General features: G+C 38.2%; 1 protein-coding gene across 6 annotated transcripts in view; it reads left to right on the top strand.

Annotated features, from left to right (window-relative positions):
- Positions 1-27,789, top strand: part of KCNH1 (potassium voltage-gated channel subfamily H member 1) — a 164,104-nt gene that overhangs the window by 11,220 nt on the left and 125,095 nt on the right. For all 6 annotated transcript variants that reach the window (XR_001553869.2, XR_001553870.2, XR_001553868.2 and 3 more), the window contains exons 2-6: positions 703-826; positions 1,075-1,181; positions 10,800-10,928; positions 19,250-19,368; positions 26,195-26,587. Coding sequence is in view for 2 of the 6 variants with exons in the window: in XM_015857407.2 (XP_015712893.1) it covers positions 703-826; positions 1,075-1,181; positions 10,800-10,928; positions 19,250-19,368; positions 26,195-26,587 (872 nt within the window). In the remaining 4 variants the exon portion in view is untranslated. The remainder of the gene's footprint in view (positions 1-702; positions 827-1,074; positions 1,182-10,799; positions 10,929-19,249; positions 19,369-26,194; positions 26,588-27,789) is intronic.

Raw genomic sequence — 27,789 nt, forward strand, 5'->3', positions numbered from 1 at the left:
GAGAAACAAGGCCTGGGCCTGGCTTTGAGTATATTCTTTGTTCAAATGAGTAATTAATCATAGAAATAAAGCATGCAAAGATCCAATGAGAATGGAAGTTTGAATCCCACTCAATTTTTTTCTTAGTGGCTGAAACTCATTCTAGCTCATGCAGTGAACAGAGACATCTTTCTGCTGGTATATGTACTAAAACTAGTTGTCTGGTGTCTTGTTTGTAGTGCTGTGCCATACACGTCATACAGGGAGTAATAGAACTTGTGTGGTCAGCAGCGAAGGCTGTATCGACAGGAGCCTCTGAGTCTGTGCTCAGATGAGAAATAACTGCTCAGGCTGTTTTGGCTGTCTTGAGCCTTCCCATCCAAATTGAATGTCATGGTGGATCAGTCTGTGTGGCACAGAGGGAAGCAATTTAATGAATCTGTGCTTAGTCGAGGAATGAATGTTACCTGCTTAACATTGTGAGTTTCATTTGCATTAAACCACCTTCTTCAGCTTTGCCGGTGTAATTAATTAAACTTAACTTAAATTCTTAAACTAAGACATTACTTAAAACAGGGAATACTCCTGTGGTCTACATTGGGAATAATATCTGTAAAAAACTGTGCAGGAATGGAAGCAATGCAGTTCGGATTCAACATGAGTATTTCCATTGATGCAACTGTAGTCTTGTCTGATGTCTAACTGATGTGTTCTTTCAAACAGATACTAATTTTGTCTTGGGCAATGCCCAGATAGTGGATTGGCCCATTGTGTACAGCAACGATGGATTTTGCAAGCTATCAGGATATCACAGAGCAGAAGTTATGCAAAAAAGCAGCACCTGCAGGTATTTGAGAACAGATTTATTTTCTGTTAAAAAGGCTTGTAGTTTTGTGCTTGTTGCTTGAGGAAAACAGTAGTTTGTTCATCCCCGTTCTGTCTTTTTTCTCCTGGGGCTGCATCTGTCAAATATGCTTTCCAGGTGAAATAAAATCAAAGTAGGGCTATTTCTAAATAGGTCCTTTTTTGCACTGTAAACAAATGGTGTAGTGTCTTTGTTTAGTGTCTGACTTGAATTCCTTGGTTTGTTTGCAGTTTTATGTATGGAGAGCTGACAGACAAAGATACAATTGACAAAGTCCGGCAGACATTTGACAACTATGAGATGAATTCCTTTGAAATCCTGATGTACAAGAAGAACAGTAAGTAGTCGATTAGTTTGTTCATTAATGTAGGTCTGTAAAACTGTTTTAAATCGTGACATAATTTGCAAGTCTGTCACCCTGGAGTAATGTGTTTTATGCTGGGTTAAATAAGCCCTGGTTCTGCCAACAGATCTACAGGGGAGAAAGGAGAACATTAAAGATGAGAGCCACTCATGGAAGCAGAGGAAGCTCTAATTCATTTTGATGTTTAGAGCAATTTGTGTGTGAAGTCAGCATTATTTTCTTTAGCTACGTTAGTGCCCAAGCCAGGTTTATGCAAATGGTTTTTCTTACAGAGAACGTTTTAATTTTTATTTATTTTTTTTTAATTTGATACAGCAAAACCAATATTTAGATGTAGCTTCATAATAAAAAGATCCAGTCTTTTGTTTTAGAAGCTAGACTGCTTCCTGATGTCTTTCAATGAAGCTGTCTTTTGTTTTGGACATAATTACTTCTTAACCACAGTATGATTATTTTCTCTTCCTAGGAATTTTAGTCTGTCTGTAACTCCACATGTTAGCAGATGAACTGCTTGCCCAAAATTTGTTGGTCCAACCCACGACTGTGTCATGGCATAGTTATTTTTATTTACCAAAAGTAACCTGAAGTGCAAATACTCTGGGGCCTTCAGTCAGGCCAAATGTCAAGCTAAAAAGGCCGTATTCTGTCACTTTCATTTTGTGTTTAACTGTTTTGCCTTCTAACCATGAAGGAAAGGTATGTTGTAGAAGCATCCTGCAAGCAGCTTCTTCCTGTTACAGCTATGACAATTGCTCCGATCAATTCTGCACTGGTGGGCATGGGGAGCTCTAAACACAAAGCATAACATGAGCTGCTATGATGAAATTTTTGACAGTTAACCTCAATGCTGTTTTATTTTTCATTAGAAGGGCCAGTTTAATGGGAAAAGGTAATCCATTTTTATGTGTAGCCATTGCTGTTCCTATTGAAATGACCCGCTAGTGCTGGCTGTTGGAGTTTGGAGAGAGAACAGGGACAAGAGCTAAAAGATAATAGTTGTGTGTTAGAGCTGATGTGTGGAGCTGCTTGTTTTGTACCAGAATTTGTTCTTGTAAGAATTGGTGGTGCCAAAGTGGTGTCATTCTTTTAGGGGAGAAAAAAACCTTCTTTAAGAGATTTTGTATTTATTTCTCTCTAGTCTTTTTCATTTCTTTTTAGCTTGTTCAAAGCTTCATGACCTCTGACCTGATGCTGTTGCTCAGGGCCTTTCTGGAGCACAGCTTTGCTAGTCCAACTCAATAGAAAAGCTTCATGTGCTGCCTGGATAGCCTTGCTTTATGCTTCATGACTTCTGGTGTTAACTTGCCTCTGATGTTTGCCTATTTCTTAAAGATGATTTCAATTCCTAGCTCGGTTAGTGACCTCAGGGACATGTGCAGCTTACCTCTATGCATCTAAAGCCAAGTAAATAAACTGTGGTTTGGGATCCAGCATGGTGTGGAAGTTTCTCTTAGTTAACAGCAATTTGGCACCAAGAGGCTCTGCAGCTACTCTTCTGTCATTGCTGCAGCATATGGCCTGTAGTACAGCCTGGGGCCTCTCTGTCTTTTATGCAGATTTAAAGCAAGGTAACTGTGGAGTGAGGAATACTTCCTGCCCTGCTGTGCACTTCCCTGAGGAGAGGCGGCCTAGAACAAAGTCCAGCTGTGCAGAAGCTGTATTATGCGACATGCCAAAAAGCAAGGCTGCGATGGTTCTTCTGCGTGCATGGAGGGTCACAGTCATGGGAAAAAGGAAAGCACAGAGCTCACTTTTGAGTTTAACAAAACACAGTGCTCTTATGTTTGTTGGACTTGTAGCTTTAAAGGTACCTTAACTACTGTTAGAGAAACTGCCTAAAAGCACTAGAGGGCTGTTACTGAGAAGTACAAAAAAAATGAATGTCCTTGTGGCTTATTCTGAGAAAAATCTCATCATAGAAAATATTGTCTTGTTTACCAGTCATTTAGTGCTCAGACTGCTGCCTCTGTTGTTCCTATAGTCACCTAATCTCTAAATAGGACAGGTATTTTTGACACTTTACGTGGTGGTGACTGAGTTCCAGTATTTATGTGGTTGTGCTATACAAATATGCCACCAAGGTGATAGGAAGTACAGTTTGTCTGCTAGTTTCATTGCAACTCACTCTAAAAACAACATAGGCTGTATTATTCAAAGGAATGATGTAGTTTTCTGTCTTCATGTTTGCATTTGTGGATATTGTCTCTACTCTGGTCTCCTGTTTCTCAGTCCAGTCCTCCTTTTCTGCCCAATAGTAATTATCCCCCCCTCTTTTGAGAACTTGAAGTTAAGATGGAACACAGATTTGATGGGTCCTTGTGTTTGATAAGCTAGGCCCTTGATTTACTTAGCAGAAATGTGATGATTGCTTTTATTCTCTAGTCAAATTTCTTCCTAGAAATGTAGAGCTCCTTCAGGATAATTGGAGGCAGTTGTGGCAAGCAGGTGAACAGGCACCAAGTTTTTGTCATTGTGGCTGTGGTGCTGTTCCATTGCATTCAGTGGCAGTTCATGATCATTCCTGAAAGGAGGCTCAGTGAAAGCTTTCTTTAATCTAGACTGCAAAACAACAACATGCATTTTGACAGTAATTTCATGTGAGAGCTTCAGTTCCATTGTTTGATTAGATGTGAGTGTCCAGCAATGCTGGCAGTATTGTTTATGTTGTGGGAAAATCAAAGCAACTCTAAATTTCAATAAAATCAGTGGAGTTCTGCTAGTTACATGAAGGAGGAATACAGGCTGATATTTTAAACAATGTTTTGCACCTAGCCTCAGTCACATCTTAGCTGATTTGAACTGATACAACTTTAAAAGTCAAATTTCTCAGGAGACTTTTAAAGTAATTTGTTAGACTATTACACTTTATGCTAATTCTGATAAATGAAGACATCTCAGTAAATTAAACTTAGACTTCCACTGCCTTGTTTCCTACCAGCAGTGCAATAGCAGCCTTCTTCTGGATGTACTTGCTGCCAATACTGCTGAAATAAATTTTTGTGTGTGTGCAGATTTATTTGTTTCCATCTACTTCTGAAGAAGTGATGCCCATTTGAAATATAACTCCCTTCCCTATGCTGTATTTAATCATGCTTCAGTGAAGGAGCATCAGAAGTGGGCTAAGAGCTAAATGGAATATGGGCTTGAATAGCAGAGCAGGCTGATGAGAAAGAATATTTCTAGCTAATACACTGGACTCTTGTTTTAATTTCCAGCCATACAGAAGAGTCTGTGAATCTCTGAACTCCATACAGACTTACAGAGAGGCTCAGGAGGTCTCTGCTTGGGCAAAAATGTTCCCATTGCTGCAGCCGTGCTGCAGAGCCAGCTCTTGTTTGTTTGTTTGTTTGTTTATTTTTTTCCTCTCTCAGGGATTTTCTAATAGTGAGAAAGGTGAGGCCAGTGGAAGCAGCATCCAAAGGATGAACCACAGGTAATTCTTTTGCAAACTGTGAAGTGGTTCAGATAAGCAGCAGCTCATAATATATGTACCTAGAACAGTTCTAGTAGCTGAGCCTCACTCTCTATTTACACTGGGATTCACTTTTCTGGTTTTCTGACTGCTTGGATACTTAATACATTGAATAACATGAAGATTTGTGGGTTTTGTGTTTAATTTTTTAAACATACCTTCCCTCCCCCCACCTTTGGGCACTCATAGATGTCAAAGTATGATAGATTAACCCCAAATAGTGATTTGGCAGATTTTGCCTGTACATGTCTTTGAGACGAGTGCTTTCTGCAGGGGTAGAAAATAAAAATAAATACAGAAGAAAACCCAACAAAACAGCTCTACACATGCTAATTTATAAAGAGCAAAATTCTCTTTGGGGATGATTGCCTACTTCTAGGAAAGGGTTTCTCATAACTTATATTGGTTTAAACCATTTAAAATGATGTGTGCTGTGACTGTAGTGTCTGCAGATGGATACTTTTGGTATATAACTGCTAAATTAAATCATTGCATAGGACTAGAAGCAGGAATAAGGGAGTCCTTGGAAACTGGCATGTATCCTTCTGAGCCTGCCACTGAAATCTATCTCCCTATTTGTCAAGCATTATGCACACCTGCATCTTCTCTTCTGTGAAATCCATCTGCGTGAGTTCAGTTACCCTCAGGAAGGTCAAACCAAAGTATTTTGGATTCATAAAACTGACGTTTTCCATTGACTTCAAAGACTTCAAATGTGTTGCCAAACAAGACCTGCTGTCATTACCTTAAACATATACAGTGCAGTGAAAATTTCCAATAGTACTCCTTAAATTTTTAATTCAGAATTATTAAATATTTTACCTGGGGTAAATGGAGAGAAGATTTCAGACTTCCCTGTGTCTTACCCTTCTTTATAACCACTTTCTGATTCTGATTTCTCTGAAGAACAGGTAGACTGTATCAGCACCATGCAGTAGTGCGTGCTCTGAACATTTTAAACAGTTTGTTCCAGTGTCATAGGATAACACTGCATAGCAACCTCACATTTGCGGACTGAAATTGATTGTCTTTATCTTAGCACATAAGAGTCTGACCTTTAGAAGCATTAGATGCCAGAACATAGCAGCCCTAGATGCAGAAACCATGAAGGCAGTATCTTTTAAAGTGGTGAAAATGTAACGTCTACTAGGTGGAACTTCTACGTACTGAGCTGGTTTGGTGTCATTCAGTGCATACTCTCTGCTAAAAAGTAGAGACTATGAAAAGAATTGCTCTTCATCTTGCAAATGTCTGAGACTCCTCCGTGCTCCTAATTTAAAAGCTATGTGAATATAGTGACTTGCCAAACTTTTACTAAACAACCTGTGTGCTAATTTGATATAGGACAAATTATTTGGTGTGATAGAAGGAAACAGTCTCGTAGAGTCTTAGGCATAAGTGAAACTCCAAAAGGGGTGACTTCAGTGGTCATTTGTGCTGTTTATATAACTGAAGTCCTGCTGTCTGCATCACTGTATGGAGTAATTGCTGGAGACACATCACATCCTTCTATCCTTTTCATTTCCCTACAGCTTGACTGTTTACATTTAGGGCTATAGTTGATAACCACTTGATTGAAACACAAGGTACTACAGAGGTCGTACTGCTTTGAGGAGTCTTGATCTTACTTGAAGTAAGGACAGTGAAGACGTCAGCTGGATAGTCAACTATTTTTTTTCCTTTTATTTATTTATTTTCCCCCCCATGATTTTACTTTATGGAAAGAAAAAGTAGCTATTTCACTTTTATTTAAACAATGTGCTTTCTGTAGTTTTGAAAAACAGCTGGTTAATTGACCTGTTTGTTTAAATGGTTCGAGGTGTGGGGCAAGGGCATGTTTAGATAATCATTTTGGTTTTCATTATAGCCTATTTTTGGCTGACAAGAGGAAAAACAAAAGGAGGAGAGGGTCATCAGTATGCTCAAAGGGAGAAGCAGGAATGCACCTTTAATGCCTTGTTCACTTTCATGCTAGAGTTTCTGAAGGACCTCAAAGTCAAATCACATGTTAAATGTTGATGTTCCTGGCAGGGGGGTGAGCATGTCACTGTTGAAATACATAGGACTGGAAGGGAGGAGAGGAAAGAGACAGCTGTATTTGTCTTACCAATGGGAAATGGTAAGATGTGGAGACATTTACTGCATGTTAGTCTGGAGGAGATCTGGGACCTGAATCATGTCTCTTAAAATAGTCTTGTCTTCAAGGCAACATCCTAAGTCCTGTGCTCAGGCAATAAGAGATGTATCCGTTAATTCTGGAATTAGCTGTGTAACTTTCGTACCACAAGATAGCCTGGTGCTACAGGCTGCTGTCAGAAGTTTGTTGTAGAATTCAATCTCTTACCATTTGTTCTCACTGCTTTTCTACAAGCTTTGAAGTGACGTTCCTTTTCTAGCAGGATTGGTCCTATGCCATTAGACAAACTCTGGATTCTTTCACTGTTGATTCCAAATCTAACAGAAGCCAACGTGGCTCACAAGTGTTTACTTCTTTGTTTGTGCATTGGCATTCTCATTGAACTTTACCAGTGAGAGACTTTGCCAGAACTGAACACAAAATGTAAATGAAAGTGGATGTATTGTTGGAAACGCTGGTAAACAGTCTCTGAGTGGCTGTACATCAACACACACAGGAGGCATAAGGGGAAGTTACTCTTGTTCTGCTATCAGAGCTCTGTAACACATACTGCAGTTTCTCTCACTGCCTGCATAGCACACAGCCTGAATCTGAAAAAGCTCATTTTTCATTAGAATAGCCTGATCTCTGTGCCTCCTGCTAGTAGTGATTGTCTGGCTGAGCAGGGACATCCGCTTTGACACCGAGAGTATGAAGGCTGCTTGAAGGAGGATGAAATTCTAGTTTCCGACCTGATTTATAACTGGTTTATACTTTAAGCTTTCCTGTTTAATAGTTAAATAAACTGTTTAATGTTTAAAAAAGTAAAATTCTTTTGATAATTAAACCAGTATGCAGGAAAAAAAGCTGAGTACAGCCATATCTTGGCTAAACTTCTCAGTGTGTTCCCACAGTTCAGACCCCAGTTCAGCTATTAATGAGCTCCCAATTGCAGAGCTCTGTGGAAAGCCCATGTAACTCAGCCCTGTGAGCTCTCACCTCATGACTGTGTTTTTATATCCACTTGTCTCCTATTTCCAGATGAGACTGACAAGCTGTCAAACACACTGGGGGTAAAAATTCTGAACAGCATCAGAGGAGCGTACAGGACAGCCTGGCAGAATTTTCCATCTACTTATTTCTACTGTTACTGTATTATGATGTAGGTGCAAAACTGGAAGATGATTTACACAGCCTGTGCACTCCACCTTGATTTTTTATATTTTGGCCTGCAACACAGCCTGTGTGTGGCACTCTGAAAATGATAAGGTTCCCCAGATAATGACAGTCATCAGAAATTTCTACTTTTAGCTAGTAAGAAGAGATGACTCTTTCTCACTTTCTCATTGCCAGTGGGCAGATGGTGAAGATTTATACTTGGTCCTAGGTAAGAAGGGTTTTGTTTTTCTGTTTTGATGGAAATAATGCAGCACAGGAGTGGGAATCAAAGGAATCAGAAGGTGAATACCCTGCTGCTATAAGCTTGCCCTGCAGCAACCTTCTACAGGTTATCAGGAAAAGCAACAGAAAGCTGTTCTCATAATGTCAGAAAAGTCATCTAACAATGTATTGTAACGTAGTCACAAAGAGCATATAACAGGTGTTTGAAAAAATAGCTGGAATAAGAACATGAACTGCATCCTTTCTGTTTCAGTAATGTGTTACAGCATCATCAGTAGTTGATATATCTGTGAGAGTCAGAGATGAAGTCACATGTGTAATTTGGCCTCAGAAGGCTAGTATTATTAGAACAGTTCATGTGAAATTGGGAAGAGCAAGCAAGCAAGAAGAAATGGAGATGGGTAGTTTTAGTAGCTCCTGAGAATGAAGAGTGTAAAGAGCACTACTGTCTTGAAAATTTGAGTCCTTTGCAGCAGTGTCTCATTAATAAGTTAGTGATGATTTTGCAGTCACAGTTACTCTACTGAATCTTTTCTTGCATTTAGCATTTTTGTTTACTTGTTTTATTGGAGGGGGTTGTTCAGGTATGCTAGCTCTTAAACAAACAAACAAACAAACACCCAAAAAATGAAAGCAAAAAAACCAGAACCCAACCAAAACAGCCATAAGCACAAATAAAACCCCCATGATATTGATCCCTGTATACTTTTTGCTCTGGAAATGTTATTCAATAATGCAATTTGGATTTCTCTGTTCTTCTAGTGAAGGACTCCTTGCATTGTATACCCTGCTGTTTATAGAGGTGTCTGTACATATGGCATGGAAGCTCAGCCAGGCTTTGAAACTGCCTGTGCTATACATGCACAGTGGGGAATCAGGCTTCATTTATGGAAGTTGTCCATAGGTCTTGGAGTTGTCCTGGCTTTCTGTGGCCAGAAAAGATTGCTAAGCACAGAGGCTGGGAGACAGCCAGGTGAGGCACTGGGTAGCAACATGTTCTATTAGTGTAGTAAGAAAAATACTGCCTTTGCTTGTTGTGAACTACCTCAGGTTTCCTTGTGAACCTTTAAAAGGCAGGAAACACAAGTGGCCCTAGTTGTTTATAACTGTTGCATGACATACACCATACAGCAGTCAAGTGAAAACACTGAGTAATTCATGTGAAAGAGAATCTGATCTCTAGCCTAGATGTGGATTCCATGATCAAGAAAGAGAAGAAATACTTCTCTAGGATAACCCTGTAAGAAGTAGGCTGTCCTGCACAAGTAACAAAAGTTAGTTGTGACACTGTTTGTTCTGGCTTTCCCCTATGGCCAAAACCTGTTGATTTTCATATCTTGCACCGGTTTCTTTTATGTAGATTTTTCTGTCAAATGTAGCTCACAAAGGAAATCTGAGAGGAATGTAACTCATGGCAAGCAAGTTCAAATCCTCTCTTTGACTCTTAAATCTTAGGTCTGCAATAACAGGGATGATTTTTTTTTTCTTCACCATCACTGAGGGCATAGGGACAGTATGAAAGCATGTATAATTAGTCATTTTTTTATGACTGAAGGTTGCACAGAAAATAATGGTGCCTTCAAGAAAGAGAGGAGCCAGCTGCTTTTTTTTCCTGACCCCTCCAAGCTACTTATACTTCAGTATTACTAACACTCTTGTGCTGACTCCTGTGAAATGGGAGTGGTAGACACAGTCTTGTTAAATGGATCTTCACTGCTGTCATTACTGAGTTTTCAGCAGCCTCAGCAGAACCACTGGAAATATAGAAAGGCAAGTCTGACTGGTAGTTTCCCTCCTCAGAGAGATTTGTGTGGACAGATGTTAAGGAAAATTGGCAACAGCATCTAAAGGGTCATTGTCTAGGAAATTTTTTTTCTGTGTTGTGCAGACTTTAGTCTTACAGTTTTTACTAGGAGTTTTTCTACCGAAGTAGTTAAAGTATAGTTATGTGCTTTACAGTTTAAGTCCCATCCATAACACACAGGCTGGTCCCAATGGCTTATTCTCTTCAATATTCACTGGAGTTCTGTTTCACACTGGAGTGATTCTGAGCAAGCTCAGAAAAAAAGTCAAACTGAAAGGCAACTTGCAAAGAATGTCCCTTCCATCAGAGGATTTGCAGGCAAGGCCAGAGTTTCCAGAGCTGACATAGTTATTAGGGGCTGGTGCTCCCTCAGAGAACACTAAAGCCAACCATGCTCTTGAGTTGGGACTCTTTTTATGGTTGTGGTTTAAACACTGTTGACCTGTCTGCAAGGCTTGCACAGAACCAGCAAGACTGTGTTGTGTGCACCCTTACACATATATAGGACTCTTCTATCAGTTTTCAAAGCACTGAGTAAGTTCGTGTATTGGCTTAGTAGATTAAGCCCATAAGTAGGCAACAATTCCTGAAGATTAAAAAGCTAATCAGAGGTAGAACACAGAATTTAACTAACACTCTTGTCAGCTACTCTGTCATTTTTCCTAATAGGTGTTTGCGAAACTCCCAAAACATTAAGGTAACATTTACAGATGGCTGATTTGGAAGTGTAAACATCTAAATTAGCACAGTTACTGTTCTGCCTACCACTGACAAACTTTTTGATATGTTTGTTTCCAGGAACACCTGTCTGGTTCTTTGTGAAAATTGCTCCAATCCGAAATGAGCAGGATAAAGTGGTTTTATTTCTTTGCACTTTCAATGACATAACGGCTTTCAAGCAGCCCATTGAGGATGATTCATGTAAAGGTTTGTCTTTTTCATAATGATATATTTGTTCTGCTGTTTTTCATTTGCCCTGGTCTTGAAAAAGCTGAAGTCCTTTAAATACTTAAAGACTTAAAGCCAAAGGATTAGATGTTAAAATAACTTAGATGAAGCCGCTAGTGGCACAGCTATGTGCAATGAATGGCTGTGTTGATTTTGTACGGGTGTTGGCTCTGGCCTGCACTGAAACAGGTGATTGCTAATGAGACCCCCCCCAAGTGCTTTAGGAAGCAGAGCTTGCTTTGCAAATAGGTGCTGCTCTCCCTTTAAAATTCATTATTAATCCCCATACCAGCATAGCCTTCAAGCAGTCACAATGATGCTTAACTGCCTCTTTGATCTCAGAGGGAACTGAAGGGTATTGGGCCCTGTACAAATTGTTTATGACACCGTATACAAAAATGGAGGTTTTAATCCTGTCTAACAATGATCTGAATAATTTAATTCTGCCTGGCTTGATGTGAGTTAGCATTCTTATAGAATTCTTATATTAAAGTTCAGAACTACTTTTCTTTCACATCTGTTAACTCTCACAGTCTGAAGTTGAATCAGGTTCAGGCTGTCAGGTTGAGTGAAGTAGAATTGCTGTGTTTTGCTGTTAACCCTTTGCTAAGTTGCACCCTAGAAATCTGGAAGCAAGCTCAGAGCTCATCTATAAAAGAGGCATAAACTTGTACTCAGATTCAGTTCCTGACAGAATTAGACCTTTTGTACCCACATGTAGAATTACAGAGATTTGCGTATTCTGAGGTGAATAAAGACGTAAGTTCTCCTGTTGTTTGCATTTTTGTAGTATTTAATAATATTTGTAGTATTACATTAAACAGGAAACTTACTGTGAAGGTGAATTGATTTACATTTATTCTCAAAATATTATTCTTTAAAAATGCAGTTGCTCAAAGTGGAAACACCTGTTACCATGAAAAAGGAAGTACAACCTTAACAAACATACCCTCTTCCAAATTACGTGGGTTATTTTTTTTTTCCTTCTGAATGCTACTTGTTTGGTTTTTCAGTGCTTTAATAAAACAAAGAAAATGTATCTTGTTGGAAAAATTAGGTCTACGGTATTTTTTTTCCCCCTGCATAGTTGTCTTCTCTGTGTCCTAATGAGGACTGACAGCAAGGATAAATCAGAGTGATGTGCTAAAGCTGGCTCTCATTTCTTTGGTGGGAGTGAAAGCCCTTACTTCATTTGTTCAGTTGGTAAGCAGGGCTTTCACTCAGGAGCTGTGCCTTTTTTCTTCAGTTTTGCAGGAGATTCTTAGTTGTAGTGGTGACTTGTGCTCTTATAAGAAGAGTTTGTCCTTCACTTTCAAAAGAGTGAGGTGCTGCAACTTTTTGTTTTCAAGAGAAGCATGCTGAAGAAACAAAACACAATTTTTTATCGGTATTTCTTATATTTCCTTTGTTGGATCCCGAGATCACTCTGTTCTTACAGTGATAATGTTAATTCTTAGCAGTTCCACATCTAAAGCAATGTAATACAAAGATTAAGCCTATTTACAAGTGCGCTAACCTGCCAAAGAGTTAAAGTGCTAAGCAAAATTTGTTTGTGTGGCCCATGGAAAGTTGCTAAGAGTTACAGATAGAATAGAAAAACTGGACCTATTGTTCAGTCGCCACTGAGGCAGAGCTCTGTATGTGTTGCCTAAGTGTTGCTGCTACGTGTGGAAGAGTTTGTGTGCTAAATAACTGTTACAAATCTGATTTCTGAATCTCCTAAAATTGATGAAGTTGCACCAGTTTCATGCCAACAGAGTTCCCTGTTGGTGTGTACACAAATCAAACATGATACAAATGAGATCACACATTCTATTCTAATCCTTAATTTATCCTTTATGCCTTCCTCTCTTCTCTAGATTACTTCCTGTAGGCTAGCTTTGGAATTTTGTATGTACTGGGTAGGTGATATTGTGTCAATCATTTGATGGCTAGATGAGCAATTCCTTGGAAAAGAAGAGCTAATTTGCAAAACGGAATGTTATGTGTGTGACCATGTCTTTAATAGAACTGTGCAACTGGATACTGTGAGAGGAAAAAAACACATGAGGAATGCTAGACAATTGATTGTCTGCAATGAGTTCTGGGACTCATGGAGGGGGAAAATATGTTGGGGAAAAAAAGGGCAAAATTGTATTAGCTGCTTCAAAAAATCATTGCTTTTACAGACCTGAGCTTTGCAGAGAGTGCGTTCCTTGCACGCTATACAACATTCCATTGGAAATTTGTAGCACGTTTCTGAAGGGCAGCAATTCTCCTGGAAACATTTCAGAATAATGGAAAACAAATGAGCTCCTGATCTAAAAATGCAACACTCAGAATTTACATTTTAATTGGTTTTAATTTAAACTGAGAATTGATTGCGAAATCAATTATTTTTCCATTTTTACCTTCAGTCAACTTTTATCAACTACTCCCTTGCTGTGCTTCTACATGAAATCAGTTTGTTGTGGATATGACTAGTTAATATCTGCTTGCAAATGCAAATATTTTAGTGTACGTGCTATCTACAAAGTTACAGGGTGGCACAGCATGAAGCATTTGAGTTCTTCAAAATCAATGCTTGTATGTCTTTGTAGAGAAAAACATTGCGTAGTACAGGAACATGGTTAAAGAACAGCTTATCAGTCAGGTTGAGCCTGCCTAGCTACAGTATATCTTGGTTTCTTATCGCCTGCTGGTAATATCCAGCATAATTTTTCAGCTGAATGATATAGTCACTCCTCAAGTGCAAAGTGTCGAGCTCTAATGACAGGTGATTGACAGGTACACAAAAATTAATAGACATCTTTTATCTAAAGGTGATTCAGAGAAAGATAGAAGGTCCCAGTACTGTTTTTCATTCTTAGCTCATTTTTTAAGATTAATAATAATTTCAAAGATTGAAATAGATGAAACAACATTGTTTTTAAAGTCCTTATTAAAAGAAAAAAAAAAAAAAAAGAAAAGTAGGCTTCCAATTATAAATGTCTGTTGTTTCAAATAATTCAGTAGATATTTATTCTACGACTGCAATGGGAGTTAGTTGAATTTGATTTTAATTGCAGTCACTTTAAAACATAGCTCATTCTAAATGAAATAAAAATAGTGTGTCAGTGATGTTGCTGATAATTTATTTAACACCTTGTTTTCATCTTTCCCTGTATTGTTAACCCTTTGGAAAAAAAAAAAAAATCAGGAAAAAATAGATTTACTTGAATAAGCAGGCAAAATCAAGTGATGTCGTAGTTAAATTTGGCCTGGGAAGTGATAGGCCACCTTGTTAGCTGAATTTCAGAGTATATGCAATCAATGTGTTTTGACTGTATCTGTCTTGTTTTGATCTGAGATCTAACACACCAAGTGTGAGACATATGAAAAGAGTATATAAAGTGGAATGCATCACTTTATGAAAACTGTTGCTTGTTCAGGTAAACAGAGTCTGTGTGCAGTCTGGGTAGCTAGTAAGAAACAGGTTTTGCATGAGTGAATGTGATGACGGCATACTGAGAGTCATTTTTGCTGCTGTATATAAGTTTGGGAATTATGCTTCTAATGATTCTAATTTTCCTATTTTTTAATTTTTTTTTTTTTTGGAAAAAAAAATAAAGGCCATCAGTTTCAAAGTCGTGGAATTATATAGGAAAATTCTTGTTGGTCTCCTAGATACTGTAACCTCCTGTGTTTTGTAGCCATCATCAGTTATCATCTCTGCAGAAGCTTTAGTTCATTTCGCAGGTAGGCTACACAAAAATAGTATTTTGATTGCCTCAGTCTTTGTTCAGGGAAAACTCCAACCTGATGTTTCCTTTCTTATTTTTTTCCCTTTTTGTTTGTCCTTTTTTTTCCTATTTTTTTTTGTTCTGTTTTTAAACACGTATTTATAGGAGCAAAGCCAGTGTTTGAAATATTTTGATTGTTATACTTTACTTTCATCTAGATAAATTGGTGTCTTAAAAAGGAAACAAATGAGAGGGGAGCAGTGAGTATATTAAGAACTTTGGTATGCTTTTCCACTCCAGATGGAAAAAATAACACAATTTTAGTTATGAAATTTTAAAGGGCAGGAGCATTCAGACTGCAGAGAGGTGTGGTGGATGTAAGCAGGGAACTGTGACATGGAAGAAAGCAAATGTGGTTCCAGTGGAGGAGATAACTGCTGGAATTTGGATTTGCTTGCGTTTATACATTTCTATGTGATCAATAGACTCATGTTTAAAGTTGCTTACTCTCAAGCAGGCTATGCCTTTGTGTTCTATCTCTAGGGACTGTGAGTTACAGAAGCAACATGATAACAAGGATTGCCACAGTAAATAACTTTTGAATTTGAGATTCATCATTATCAAATTGAAGGTGTCAGTAGATAATAAATACTTACCTGAGATAAATCAGAAATGTGTTGTGGATTCACAGAATCACAGAGAATCAACAGCTCATGCTCATGTCAAAATAGAAAAGAATGTTTTTTTCTTTCTGCTTGAGAGGGTTGTTACATGATGCTTGATGCCTTAAAGAAGTGAAGTCTTGATGCATTAAATATCCCCAAAGTGTGTTCTGGTGCCACATTTCCTTGTGAAACAATGTTCAGGAGGCAGCTTTTGTCCTTCTTGTAGACATCTTGGATATTATCAAGAGCAGCTTTTACTTAGATTTTTACACTGAAATACTGAAAGGCTGTAATAGCATCAAGGAATGTGGGACAAGTGGAGACAGTCTGTAATCCGGAAGGCTCTTCATCCTTTTTGAAGCTGAAGGCATTCTGGTCCTTTTGAAAACATCGCACAGGGATGAACTGAGAAAGGTAACCAATCAGTTATGAAAACAGGTTAAAATCAAAGAGAGAAAGAAGCAGAGATGAGCATGGCCATGGGGGTGGCATCCAGCTTTATGTTTTGTTCCCAGATTCTAAGCTGTATTTTCTGAAACAGCATGAGTTCTTGCCTGTTTGAGGGATCTATATACCTACATGAGAATTGCATAGAGTCACTGGATTTCAATTTAATTTTCGCTTTCTCTGTTTCCAGAGGAAAACAATGGATGTAGGGACTAACTGCTTGTGCTGAAAGAGAACTTGTAATCCATATCATCTGGACCCCCTTTCCTAGCAGGACTATCACCAGTGTGTTCCTATACCACTCTGGAACCTAGTTTCTTGTCTTGGAGAGTTCTGTTTTCTTCCTGAGACCAGCTCTGTGACACAGAATGTAATGCTTATATTCTGTTTTGTGCCTTAAGTCCATTGTTTCACTTGTCTTTGTTGGATAAATGTCTGACCTGTAGACTATATCCATCTTTAGTCTTCTAAAGGACAAATTATAGTACATTCAATAGGCACTGCTGTCTTTTCGAGAAGTGTTAGAGAAGTTATCATTTGATAGGATTAGTACTGGCTTTCCATCTCCATTTATTTCTTTCTTCTGTGTCACAATGTATAGATTACATATAATTATGCTTCCTTTCACCAAAAAAAAAAAAAAAAAAAAAAAAAAAGTAATGCAAGAAGTTGTCCTGTCCTACAAATGAGATTTATACACCTGGGACAAAGGGACAGAGATTCAGTGCTTATTTTGACATGTTTAATTATACTTCCTATGCAGTGTACCCAGTGTATGGAGGTGGTGCACACATGTATGTGTTCCAAACCTCCCAAATTTAGGTCAGCACTGGGTCAAAAAAAACCCACCAACCTAAACATCCCTGCGTACTGAAATAGTTTCTTGCTTGTGTGGTTATTATCCTTTTCAGGTCAGATTTTGAAGTGTATGGTAACTGATCTTGCATTTGTGGAACAGCTCATCTGAACACTACTTAGGCTCCCACAGATGATATTTGCAACATGCAGGGCAGAGAAAGTACCTATAGGAGGTGCTGAGACAGAGAACCTTGCTAAGCTCTATCACTGCCTTTCAAGTGTATGTGGCTTTTGGGAAGATGGAAAGTATGAATGCTGAGCACCTTTGTGTAGCCACAAACCCTGCCTGCAAAGTTGTCTGGCAATGCTTTTGTGCAGGAAAACTCAAGTGTGGTACTTCCCTTTCTTCCTCCCTGTTAGTGTTTCTGTTGAAATAGCCTGCTTATTGGAAAACTTGCCAATAGGGGAAAAATAAAAAAAAAAGGCACTTGAAGTCTGTCTGCTGGTTTTGAAAGGATGCACAGTCTGAACTCCCACGTGAAGCTGGAACTCGGCACGGCTGGGTACGCGGCACGACGGGGCCTCGACTTCAGCACCGCGGACAGCGCCAGGCTGGGGCTGGCGCCGCTGTCTCTCACCCGTCCCACCGGCCTGGAAACATGGTTTGGAGCTGGCAGCCTCTTGAGACAGATCTTGTCAGTCTGAATTTACGCAAGTGAAAGTGTGCCCATGCTGATAGCCCTTCTCCCTGGCCTTGTGAAACAGGAGGAAAATTTAATGGTGCTGACATAAGTGGTTTTTTTTGAAAGACAGAGCTTGTGTTGGTGTAAATTGCTGGAGCTGTGTTGGCTTCACAAACTCTGGCTTGATTTATAGCAACCAAAGATTGGTCATTATGATTGTTTACTCCCACCTAATCCATTCATTTAACCTCCACTGTCTTTAATGAAAAGATAGTAAGGCATTTATGTCTCAGCACATAAACTATAGTTAGGTTTTTTCACAAATAATGGAGAAATAATGTTCCTTATATCTACCAAAAAACAACAACAAAAAAACCACCCCCCACAGTATATAGAAATGTGTTGTGAAAAACAAAGTGCTTTGGGTCAGTTTTACGACAGGTACAGACTTCCCCCGTTAAAATTCTGTCATGCTGATTTGTTTCTTCAGGAAATACTGCTCTATAGTAGCTGAACTCGCATGAATTTACCAGGAAAGATCTTGCTTGCTAGATGTGAATCACACAATCTACATGTTGCTGAATATTCCCAGAAAGAGCTTACTAATTCTGTTCAAGTTAGTTATTAAATTGTGCCAGGCTTCCTTTAAAGTGTGCTTTGAAGCCTAAGAAAATGTTCAGTTTTATTCTTGTTTTTAGAGAGGTATGAAGAATTTGGTTATTCCCTTTAATAAATGCTTTGTTTGAATATTTTTAAAGACCAATTTTTTTCAGGTCTGATTTGGATCACTTTGTTTAATAACCAGTTCAGACAATTTGTTTATTTTTTGTGCTCACCCGTCAAGTTGGCAAATGTGTTCTTGCAAGTTCCATCAAGGTGAGATGTCAAACAAGGTTATGTTCAAAGTAGCAGACAGTATTTTAACTACCCATATTCCATTACATGTTATGGATCACTTGTAACCTAAAGCCCAGATTATTCTTCAAAAACTGTCACTGCTAATAGCATCATTTTTGTTGGTGATGAAATTATAATGTGAAGGGAAATTTTTCCAGAAGCAGGATTTCATTAAGAACTGAGCCTGCAAAGTGCTGAGCACCCTCAGTTGGAGTGGGAGGTGAGACTGCTTAACAGTTTGCAGGTGGTTCTAGCATTCTTCAAGACTGAGACCAAATGCACTGATGCTTTCCTTTCAGACTGCCAAAAATATACAGACATGTATTCTGACTGACTTTTTCTGTTATGTCAAAGTACTGCTCATAAAGGTTATAGTTGAAGCTTGCTCATGTGTCTGTCACTCAAAGCTTCTATTCTGAGGGATATTTGAAATTACTGCAAAAAATATTCTGAATTAAAAGTCAGCATGACCTATCTGCCAGAATTTGTTAAATGTTTTATTGCAGTTTGAGAAAATCTATTTGTGTATTTTCCTCTTCTGTTTAGAGAGGATAAAATTAATGATTTTGTTTGTTTCACTTTGCTCTGCTTTTTGTTACATTATATGCTTTTCTCTGTTTATGCCAGAACTACGCTCAATGTATCTGAAGCCAGATTCATTTCTGTTACAGGCAGCTCTGGTTTTCATTGTGCCTGATTCTAGTCCTCCATCATTATTAGTCTGGAGCATCGTCTTCAGGGCTAGAGATCTAAATCTGACCATTAGGTTTAATAGAAGATTATTGTATAGTGCACATTTGTTCTTACAAATGATGTGATTTGTGTAATGCGCTCTTGTAGATCCCTTGAACATAAAGCCACTGCAGTTGTTACTTAACTTGTTACTTAACCACCCTTCCACCTTTACTGTGACTTACTTTTTTCTGATACATGGTTAAATTATACTCTCTTGTGGCCAGCATACAATTTGCTCTATTTAATTTTAACCTTTTTTTTGTTTTTGTTTTTGTTTTTTTTATTTTTTTTTTTAATAATGATAAACTTTATGGGGTATGCTTCCAAATTTTTGTTTTGTAATGTATTTAATGTTGCATGTTTTTCTTTTTGAGGTTGGGGAAAGTTTGCTCGCCTGACCCGTGCCCTCACAAGCAGCCGAGGTGTGCTGCAGCAGCTTGCTCCGAGTGTGCAGAAAGGAGAGAATGTTCACAAGCACTCACGACTTGCTGAGGTAACGTTTCGTTTTCACAGGAAACAGTAAAGAAACGTGCATAGACTTTTTGGATATGTTGTCTCTGCATGAGCCATTCAATCTGTCCCCTTTGATCTATGATTCTGAAACCTGGTGGCAGACGCAGGAGATCAAGAGTATGTCTCACGTGCTATGAAATTTCTCATTTAGTAGTGGAATGAAACTGGTGTTCAAAAGACTTAATGCAGTCTAACTGCAATTTTGGCTTCCATGTCTCAGCAAAATCTTACGATGGCATTATTATTGAAATAATTACATTTTTCTTATTTTCATTTCTTCTGAAGATCTCTTGACTCTAGCTGTATCTTGGGCTGTTTGCTTGTTTAAGACTGAAGTGAGATAAGCTACAGCTAGTGCAGAAAGATAAGAATCATTGGCACAGTTCTGTGCATTCATTTATGTCTAATTCTCTTTTAGTGGGATCTCAGTATGTTTTAAAACTAGTTAAAATATATGTCTGAGATACTGCTTTTACGGACAGAACAGCTAACAGATGGCACAAGCAATACTTCAGACAACAGAAAAGTGAAACTGCGACTTAAGTAGATTCAAAGTTTTGAGTGAAGATCTATGCAAAGAAGCTTCTTGAAGTCTGAGGGTTTTAGGGCTTTCACCACGAGGGGGAGAGACTGCACTAAGTTTCCTGTTGTTATCTCTATGACCAGTAGCAGGGTCTCCCTGGTGAAAAAACAGCTTGGGGAAAATCTTGATATGGTGTTCATAACAGTATGGCCAATTAAACATGGTACTCTTGTGTCACTTGTTGCTGTCAGTGCCATGGCAGCAGCCATGATTCTTGACAATAATTCTTAATTTTCATTTGCAGCTGGAGGCATAAGCCATTGATGAGCTCCATGAGTCTCCCAGCCTTTGTTTTTTTCCAGTGTGTGTTTTTGTTTCTCTGCAAAGTAGACATTTCCTTGGCCAAGTCTGCATTTTTATCACATGACCATAACATTTCCACAAACAGGAGCTTACTATTTAATGTAGGTGCACTCCAGAATGGAAGACTGATTTTTGTTATGAGCATTTTCACAGGAAGTAGCTTAGATCACACTAGCAGAGGGAGGAGTCAGAAATTCACATGAACGCTGCACTATAGGAATATTGTGTGATTTGCACATTCACACCCTGAAATTGCTTTAGTATCTTAGAAGCTGGGATGTTCTCCCACATAATATAAGTCAAGACTTAGAACTAAATAATCCTTCCTTCTCTTCAAATGTTTATTCTTGAATTTTACTTTGCACTAAAATTAAGGAATGTCAGGCAGAAAATCCGAGGTTATTCAGTTTGGGTCTTTGAACCTCAGTCTCTAGACTTTTATGATTACATTACCAAAACATATTGTTGGCTGATAAGTTGAAGAAGACTTCTCAAGTAGAGAAGTATTCTAACTGGTGCAATAAGTTGATTCATTACAAATAATAAAGGGCAAGTGTACAGTTTATATGTCTGAAATGAGTTTCTTTAATTGCTGGCTGAATATTGAAGTCATTATTTTAAAAAGAACATTATTCCCAACTGTAATGTTAGGTACCTTGTTGTATATCAGCTGTAATTCCATCTAAGTCAATAGAATGACACTAGAGAAAAGCAGAGTGCACATAGTCACACAGACAAGCCTACTTTTTATCCTTAGAAGACATGAGCTGGCAGGCTTCTTATTCTAGAAAGATCTCCTGATACTATTTAATGTGGGATCTCTTAACTGTTCCCCACTGTATTTTCAAATGTCTTTTTTTTTTTCCCCTTGTTTCTGCATTAGCCTATTTAAAATTTTAAGCTCAAATTAGAGTGCAGCCTATTTCTTTTCCTACTTTCTGTGGCATTTCATATCCAACTTGTTTGCGCAAGAAATCTCTTCATTTATTCTTAGTGTTGCTATTAGTCCATTATCACTTTAATTTTTTAAAGCTGAGGAGCCGGTTGTGTCCTAGTAGCTGAATGGGACAAAGTTTTTACAAGCACAAAAAACAGACCTGCTACAAAGGCTTTCAGTTTACGTTACTGTTTATGATTAATTGGTTTCAGAAGGGTGTTAGTGAAGAACCACATTGTTTTATCTACAGGCTGTGGATAATACAAGCACTGAGCATTAAGCTTTAATCTCTGACTTTTGCCAGAGTGTGTAGATTTGTCTAGCCTGACTTCTCTAATAGCACTCATGTAAAAACTGTTTAAATTCATTACGCAATTAATTCAGGGATGTTAGGTAACTCTAAGCACGTTTTGCAATGTGAGTACAAAGTATTTGATACGGTTCTGTGGTTTTATTACTAAGGAACTAATTGTAGGAACCTTTCTTTCTGGTCACTGCAGAGTTTGCGTGTCTTCTGCACCTGTGGAATTGGCTGGTGTGTTCTGTACATTTAGCAGGCAGCTTGGGGCAAACGAGAGTGTGTCATAATTTAAAAAATGAAATAGTTATGAAGCATAAAAGCAGAAAAATGGTGCTTAACAGCGTTGTCTAATAAAGTAATAAAGGACCTACTGCCTTTTTTTTTTTTTTTTTTTTTTTTGTAAATCGTGTTTACTAGGGACTTATAACTGCCATTAAAATATACATCAAGTTGAGACTTAGCACCTAGCTCTTGGCTCGGGAGCAATTTGTGTGGGTGCTTAGGAGAACAAAAGGGAGAATGAGAGAGAGCAAATATGCTGTTGCAAACACAAAAGGGGGAAATTAACTTGAAAATGAATGTGTTTTTTTCCCAAGTTATTCATTCTTAGAAATAAATCATTTAAACCACTTGCTAATGCACTTTTATTAGTCCTGATTGGTGATATATTCACCATTTTTAGAGAAATCTAGAATAAATCAGTTTTATTCTGTTTAAAACAAAACACCGAAACCCAAAACACAGCCTTGTGAAACTCGTGGTGAAGTTTTTCCTTTCTGCTCTTGAAACAGTATTCTTTGGCTTTAAAGAGCAATTAAAACATCGTGCATAATTATCACAAATAATATATGTAGATAATAAGACTGTAGTCGCTGATGAATTAAAAGTAATTGGAATGCTTCCAATAATAACTTTCTGATTAGAACTATGTGTTTTTCTGAGGTGTAACTGTGTAATGAAGGAAGAAACATCCTTCAAAATCAGAGCTGTTTCAGTTATTTATAAAATGATAGTAAAGTGATCAGTGCACATGGGTGGAAGCTTGGCATGCTGGTTTATGTAATTGCATGCATTTTTGTCATAGCTGCTCTCATATTTATCTTACAACTTTTTTTCTTCTTCTTCTTCTTTTTTCTTGAGGGAAAGTATTTTTATAAGCAGTTTGTATCTAGTTAGTTTGTCTCAGTGGGTAACAACACGTCACTGCTTCAGCAAATATTGTGTTTCAGGTTGGCACTGTTCTCCATAGACCCTTGTATTGTGTTTCAGGTTGGCACTGTTCTCCATAGACCCTTGGGTCTATAAGAGCTCCTTGGGGTAGGGCAGCATTTCTCTTTACATCTGCCTGGCTTTACTATGTAGCGTAGAGAGAGTGAGGTTATAGCTCATAATCTCCAGACAACTGTGCATTGGTGTGCATATCTGGAAGAACGGCAAGCAAATAGACAATGCATGATTCTTGGTATGACAGTGGAGAACTTTGGCAACTCTAGCCAGATGTTTGAGTAGTTTTACAGGGTGTGTATGTTAGTGATGTCATGACTAGAATTTGTCAACCTAGCCTACATAAACAGAGGATTGAAGACATCCCAGGTGTGCTGCAAGTGATCTTCTCCACCTTGCAAGTGATTGGCATCTCTGTGTCATTCCCTGATGCCCATCTCCTGCCCTCTCCTTACTCTTCTCTTTTAGATGCACATGCAAACTTCTGGTGCTCATCCTTCTATTGGAGACTGGGTAAAGCCATGACTCATTTCATTTTCATTAGCTACTGGGAGAGAGTGGATGTTCAAAATGTTCATAAATAAATCTATCCATTCAGATAGCTTAGAGTGTGTTTACTTTCTAAATAAAGGAGGAAGAAGACATTGTTGCCTTTATTTTTTGTGCTGTAGCCCTTTGGATTTGAGACAAACTCGTGGATGGTGCTTTGTACTTGGTAATGACATTTTAAAACCCTGAAGCAGCAAAGTTGTTTATTTTCTTAGAGATTTGAAATGAGAAGTCTGTTTTTCTCTGCATTCAGTTAAGATTTACATCCATTAGTTCCACTGGATTTACTGGTATTCTTTGTGACTTAGAGCAAAATAACTGACACCATAATTTAGTCTCTTTATTGTCAGAGACTTTTCTTGCCATGGCTCTCATTATTTAGGTATATAGGCAGTACATTAATACATTTTCCAATAACTTCAGGTTGGAGGATGCAAAATTTCTACAAGTACTTGGAATGCAAAGAGACCAAAAGTGGCCAAGATGGAGTGCATTATACAGTTGTCAGTCTAGAATTTAGATATGTAAATTTAACAAAAAAACTGAAGACAAAGTGCACTTTTCAGTGTTGTAAGGTTAAAGTTCCTTAGTTCCAGGAGTTATCTGATGACTGGAGAAGAAATTGTTTCACCCTCTATATATAAAGGGTGAAACATATCTTCCTTTGCTAGTTAGATCTTGGCATTAGAACTAAAATCCAGTTAGCTGTCTGCAGAATGTCACTATATGATGAAAAATGCTTGTTTTTGCTGATTAATTATTTCAGTGAGTGAATATTGCCCAGTGGACCATATCTAGGGCTTTGGATCTAATGTGAGAGCTGCTGTTTGTACTAAGCCTTGCTGAAACCAGTAGTAGCACAATGCTTTCCAACTGATCCAGGTGTAGCTGCAGTGTTCAAAAGGGAATGCAGCAGGTTTTTGCAGTACTGATGTTAGTCCTGAACTTTTGTCAAGAAAAGACCTTCAAGCGTTTGTAGCTGGGACTGCAAACAACCTGTGTAGGAAATGCATGCTATACATATACATTACCAGGTCAGTACACAAACATTTTCCAGTCAGTACTAGGGGCTTCTGGGGACTGTTGGCCATTGCCTCCTGCAGAGAAGAGGCTTCTTTAGTCTTACACTTACTTTAGCTTCCTCACAGCACAAACCAACAATTTTTATTGTGGCAAACCTGAATAAATCAGGTTTAAGGGTGGCATAGCACTTAATACTGTAGGGGCCGTGTTGGAGTCCTGCTTTGGTCTGCAAGCATCCTACTTTTAGGGGGAAGTGTTCTATTCCCCTGCTTGTTGTGGTTCTAGAAACTCAGTGAAACAAACTTCATTAGGTTTTTGGTTTTTTCTTATAGCATTGATGCCCTTGTGCTAACCAGCAGGTCTCCCTGAGCAGGTCATGCTATTTCTCTTCTGGAACACACAATGAGCTTAAGGTCAGCAGGCTTGTTTTTTTTTGCCTTTCAGCTCTCACAGTTGTTTAAACGTGTGCAAAGGACTCTGATCTGACAGTGTCTGACCTCTGTGGTGTACAACAGTAACTGATTACGTGAGGACATAAGGTGCAAAGCAGCAGGCAACTTGGTCTGTCCAGTCCTTGTTTTGTCCAGTTGTTTTCTTTTTGTCCTTTTTGGATTAATCTATTTAGAAGCAAATTAAAAAAAAAAAAAAAAAAAAAAAAGACCACCAGGTAACAAAAAAGAATAATAAGTTCCCTGAAAGCCCGCAGATAATTTTGTTCAAATAATGTTAGCAAAGCTGAGGTAAGGAGCATGAATGGAAGACATCCTTTCTGTTCTAGATATTCTGTTTGATCTTTTCCCAGAGAGCGTGGCCTGTTGCTCTGAAATACATTGTAAATAAATGTGAAAAAGGAACCATACTCATAGATAGTTCTCCTGGGTTCTGAGTCTGGTATTAAGAAACACATCTCACTTAAGCAAGTCTCCTGTTCCTTTTGGTTTTTACGTATGATTCATCCAGCTTAAATTTCATTTAAAAATATAACTAGTTTTTTTTTTTCTGTATGTGTGTGCGCGTCTGGTCATTCACCTTGGTTCCACCCTGATGAATAACCAGAGATGTAAACAAATTTATTCTTGTTCACCGATATGAGGAAACTTAGTTCTTAAGATGTTGCCATGGTTTTCCATAGGTATTGCATAATGTAAATGCATGACTGTATTATTTTTGTACTACTGTGCAGAATGGGAAAGATGGTCAGATTTTTATTATGCAGAACACTTGAACATGTGCTGAACCTCAAGTTGCTGACAGATCATCTTTTGCTGTGGTGCCTTTCTGAATTAGGCCCTAACTGTATTTGAACTCAACTGTACACCATTAGATTTGGAAGACACTGACCTCCTCTCAGTGAAACGTTAAAGGTTGAAATGAGTTTATTGAAGCTAATAATAATAATTTGTGGACTTTAGTCCTGTGTAGCACACAGGAACGGTGGCTTATGCATTCATGGATTGTCATACAGGACTTGATTTCAGACACAGTATAATGAAGAGTAAAACAAGATAACACTGAGAAACAACTTCCAGGCGCTGGACTGATTGATTTGCAACTGCCTTCCTTCCCATCATTCATCTGTCTTATCTGTTTAGACTGTGAAAGGAACTTTCTCTGCCTGCCTTGGAGGCTCAACACATTAGCTGTAGTAAAAAAATAATTAATGACATTGAAAGAAAGAAAACTGATTTTTGGTTGCTGTTTTTGTTGCTGTTGTTGTTTGTTTGTTTTGTTTAGCAGAATACTTATTCTGACTTACAGTTTGATAATATTGAAAGAGGTTAGTGGGCATGTCTTTTTATCAGCTGAGCTCTAGACTCTGTGATGTTAACATTAATATTAAAAAAAATTAATGTTTCTTTTTTCTCCTGAAATCTTTGTTTCTATAGGTACTGCAGCTGGGCTCCGAAATTCTACCACAGTACAAACAAGAAGCACCAAAGACTCCGCCACATATAATTTTGCATTATTGTGTTTTCAAGACTACCTGGGACTGGATCATCTTGATTTTAACTTTCTACACTGCTATTTTGGTCCCTTACAATGTCTCCTTTAAAACCAAACAGAACAATGTGGCATGGCTAGTAGTGGACAGCATTGTAGATGTCATTTTTTTGGTAGACATCGTACTTAATTTCCATACCACCTTTGTGGGGCCAGCAGGAGAGGTGATCTCTGACCCAAAGCTGATTCGCATGAATTACCTGAAGACCTGGTTTGTGATCGATCTGCTCTCATGCTTGCCATATGATGTGATCAATGCATTTGAGAATGTCGATGAGGTCAGTAGTTCCACTTCCACCCTTTAATTATTACTTTATGTTTGGGAGTGGGGAGGGGAGAAGAATCAAATGGATGATTTTGAATGTGTTGGGTTATTGTACCTGTGTATCAGTAGCTGCCCACAGTGCATGTAAAAATTTGCTGGTGAGTCTTCACTGGAAGGATTCATCTTTAATTGCACTATTAGAGGCTGAGGTTTTGGTGTCAGAAATCCGTACTTACTTTCCTTCATTCTCAAAGTTCAGGAGGATAAAGCAGAAGCAAAACAGCCTTTGTGTACAGCTCTGAGAGAAACTCCTTCATCTGACTTACCATAAATAGCTTGAGGTAGTGTGTAAAGATGGTTTCTTAGGGTAGGATTCTCTTCTTCTCACTGATAACTGAGCAGGGTATGTCCACTTGGGACAATTCTTCATGTGAACAATGCATTTTTCTCAGCTACTTCTATTGCAATGCGTTAGGTGGTGACTGGCTGCATCTTAGCCTGACAGAAAGTACTGTATGGATACCCAGTGATGCATGCACCATTGGCAACAGTGGTCCAGGACAGTAAAACACTTGAAGATGGTGTTTGATAATTCTATAATTAGAAGAAGACAGGTGGAAATCTAGAGATGTAGGCTCTTCCTCAATTCTTAAACACTTCTTCAGGAACCAGTCACAAGCCAGCAGAAGAACTAACATTCAGGCTACTCCGGTGCTGCTTATTTTTTTTACTGGCTCAAGCTACCAAGAAAATATTACACAGTTACATATTAAAAAGTAAAAACAAGTTCCATGCCTAACTAGATCAGAGAGTTCATGAATTGTTAACAAAATTTTAAGAAGTAGGCTACAAGAATCATCTTTAACTATACCTTACAAAATCTATCACAAAATAATTACATCTGTATTTATCTGTGGCATACATACACGTTTCATCTGTGCTTAGTATTTAAAATTTAGCATCTAATATTTAATTTTAATGAGTTTCTTTGAAATACACGTTATAGAGGACAACCTAGCTATTAAAAGATAATTATATCCAATTAAATATCTGGATAAAATCATAAAACTGCAATACTTTTGTGAAAATACACTAAATGGGTTGTTTATCTAATTTATTTTCCCTTTTGGACTTAGGCTAAGTAGGCAAACTATTGAGTATAGTGGAACAAACATGATGCTATTTGATATTTAATTCCCTAGAGAGGTTTTCATT

Source organism: Coturnix japonica, chromosome 3 (assembly GCF_001577835.2).
Source record: "Coturnix japonica isolate 7356 chromosome 3, Coturnix japonica 2.1, whole genome shotgun sequence".
Taxonomy (NCBI): domain Eukaryota; kingdom Metazoa; phylum Chordata; class Aves; order Galliformes; family Phasianidae; genus Coturnix; species Coturnix japonica.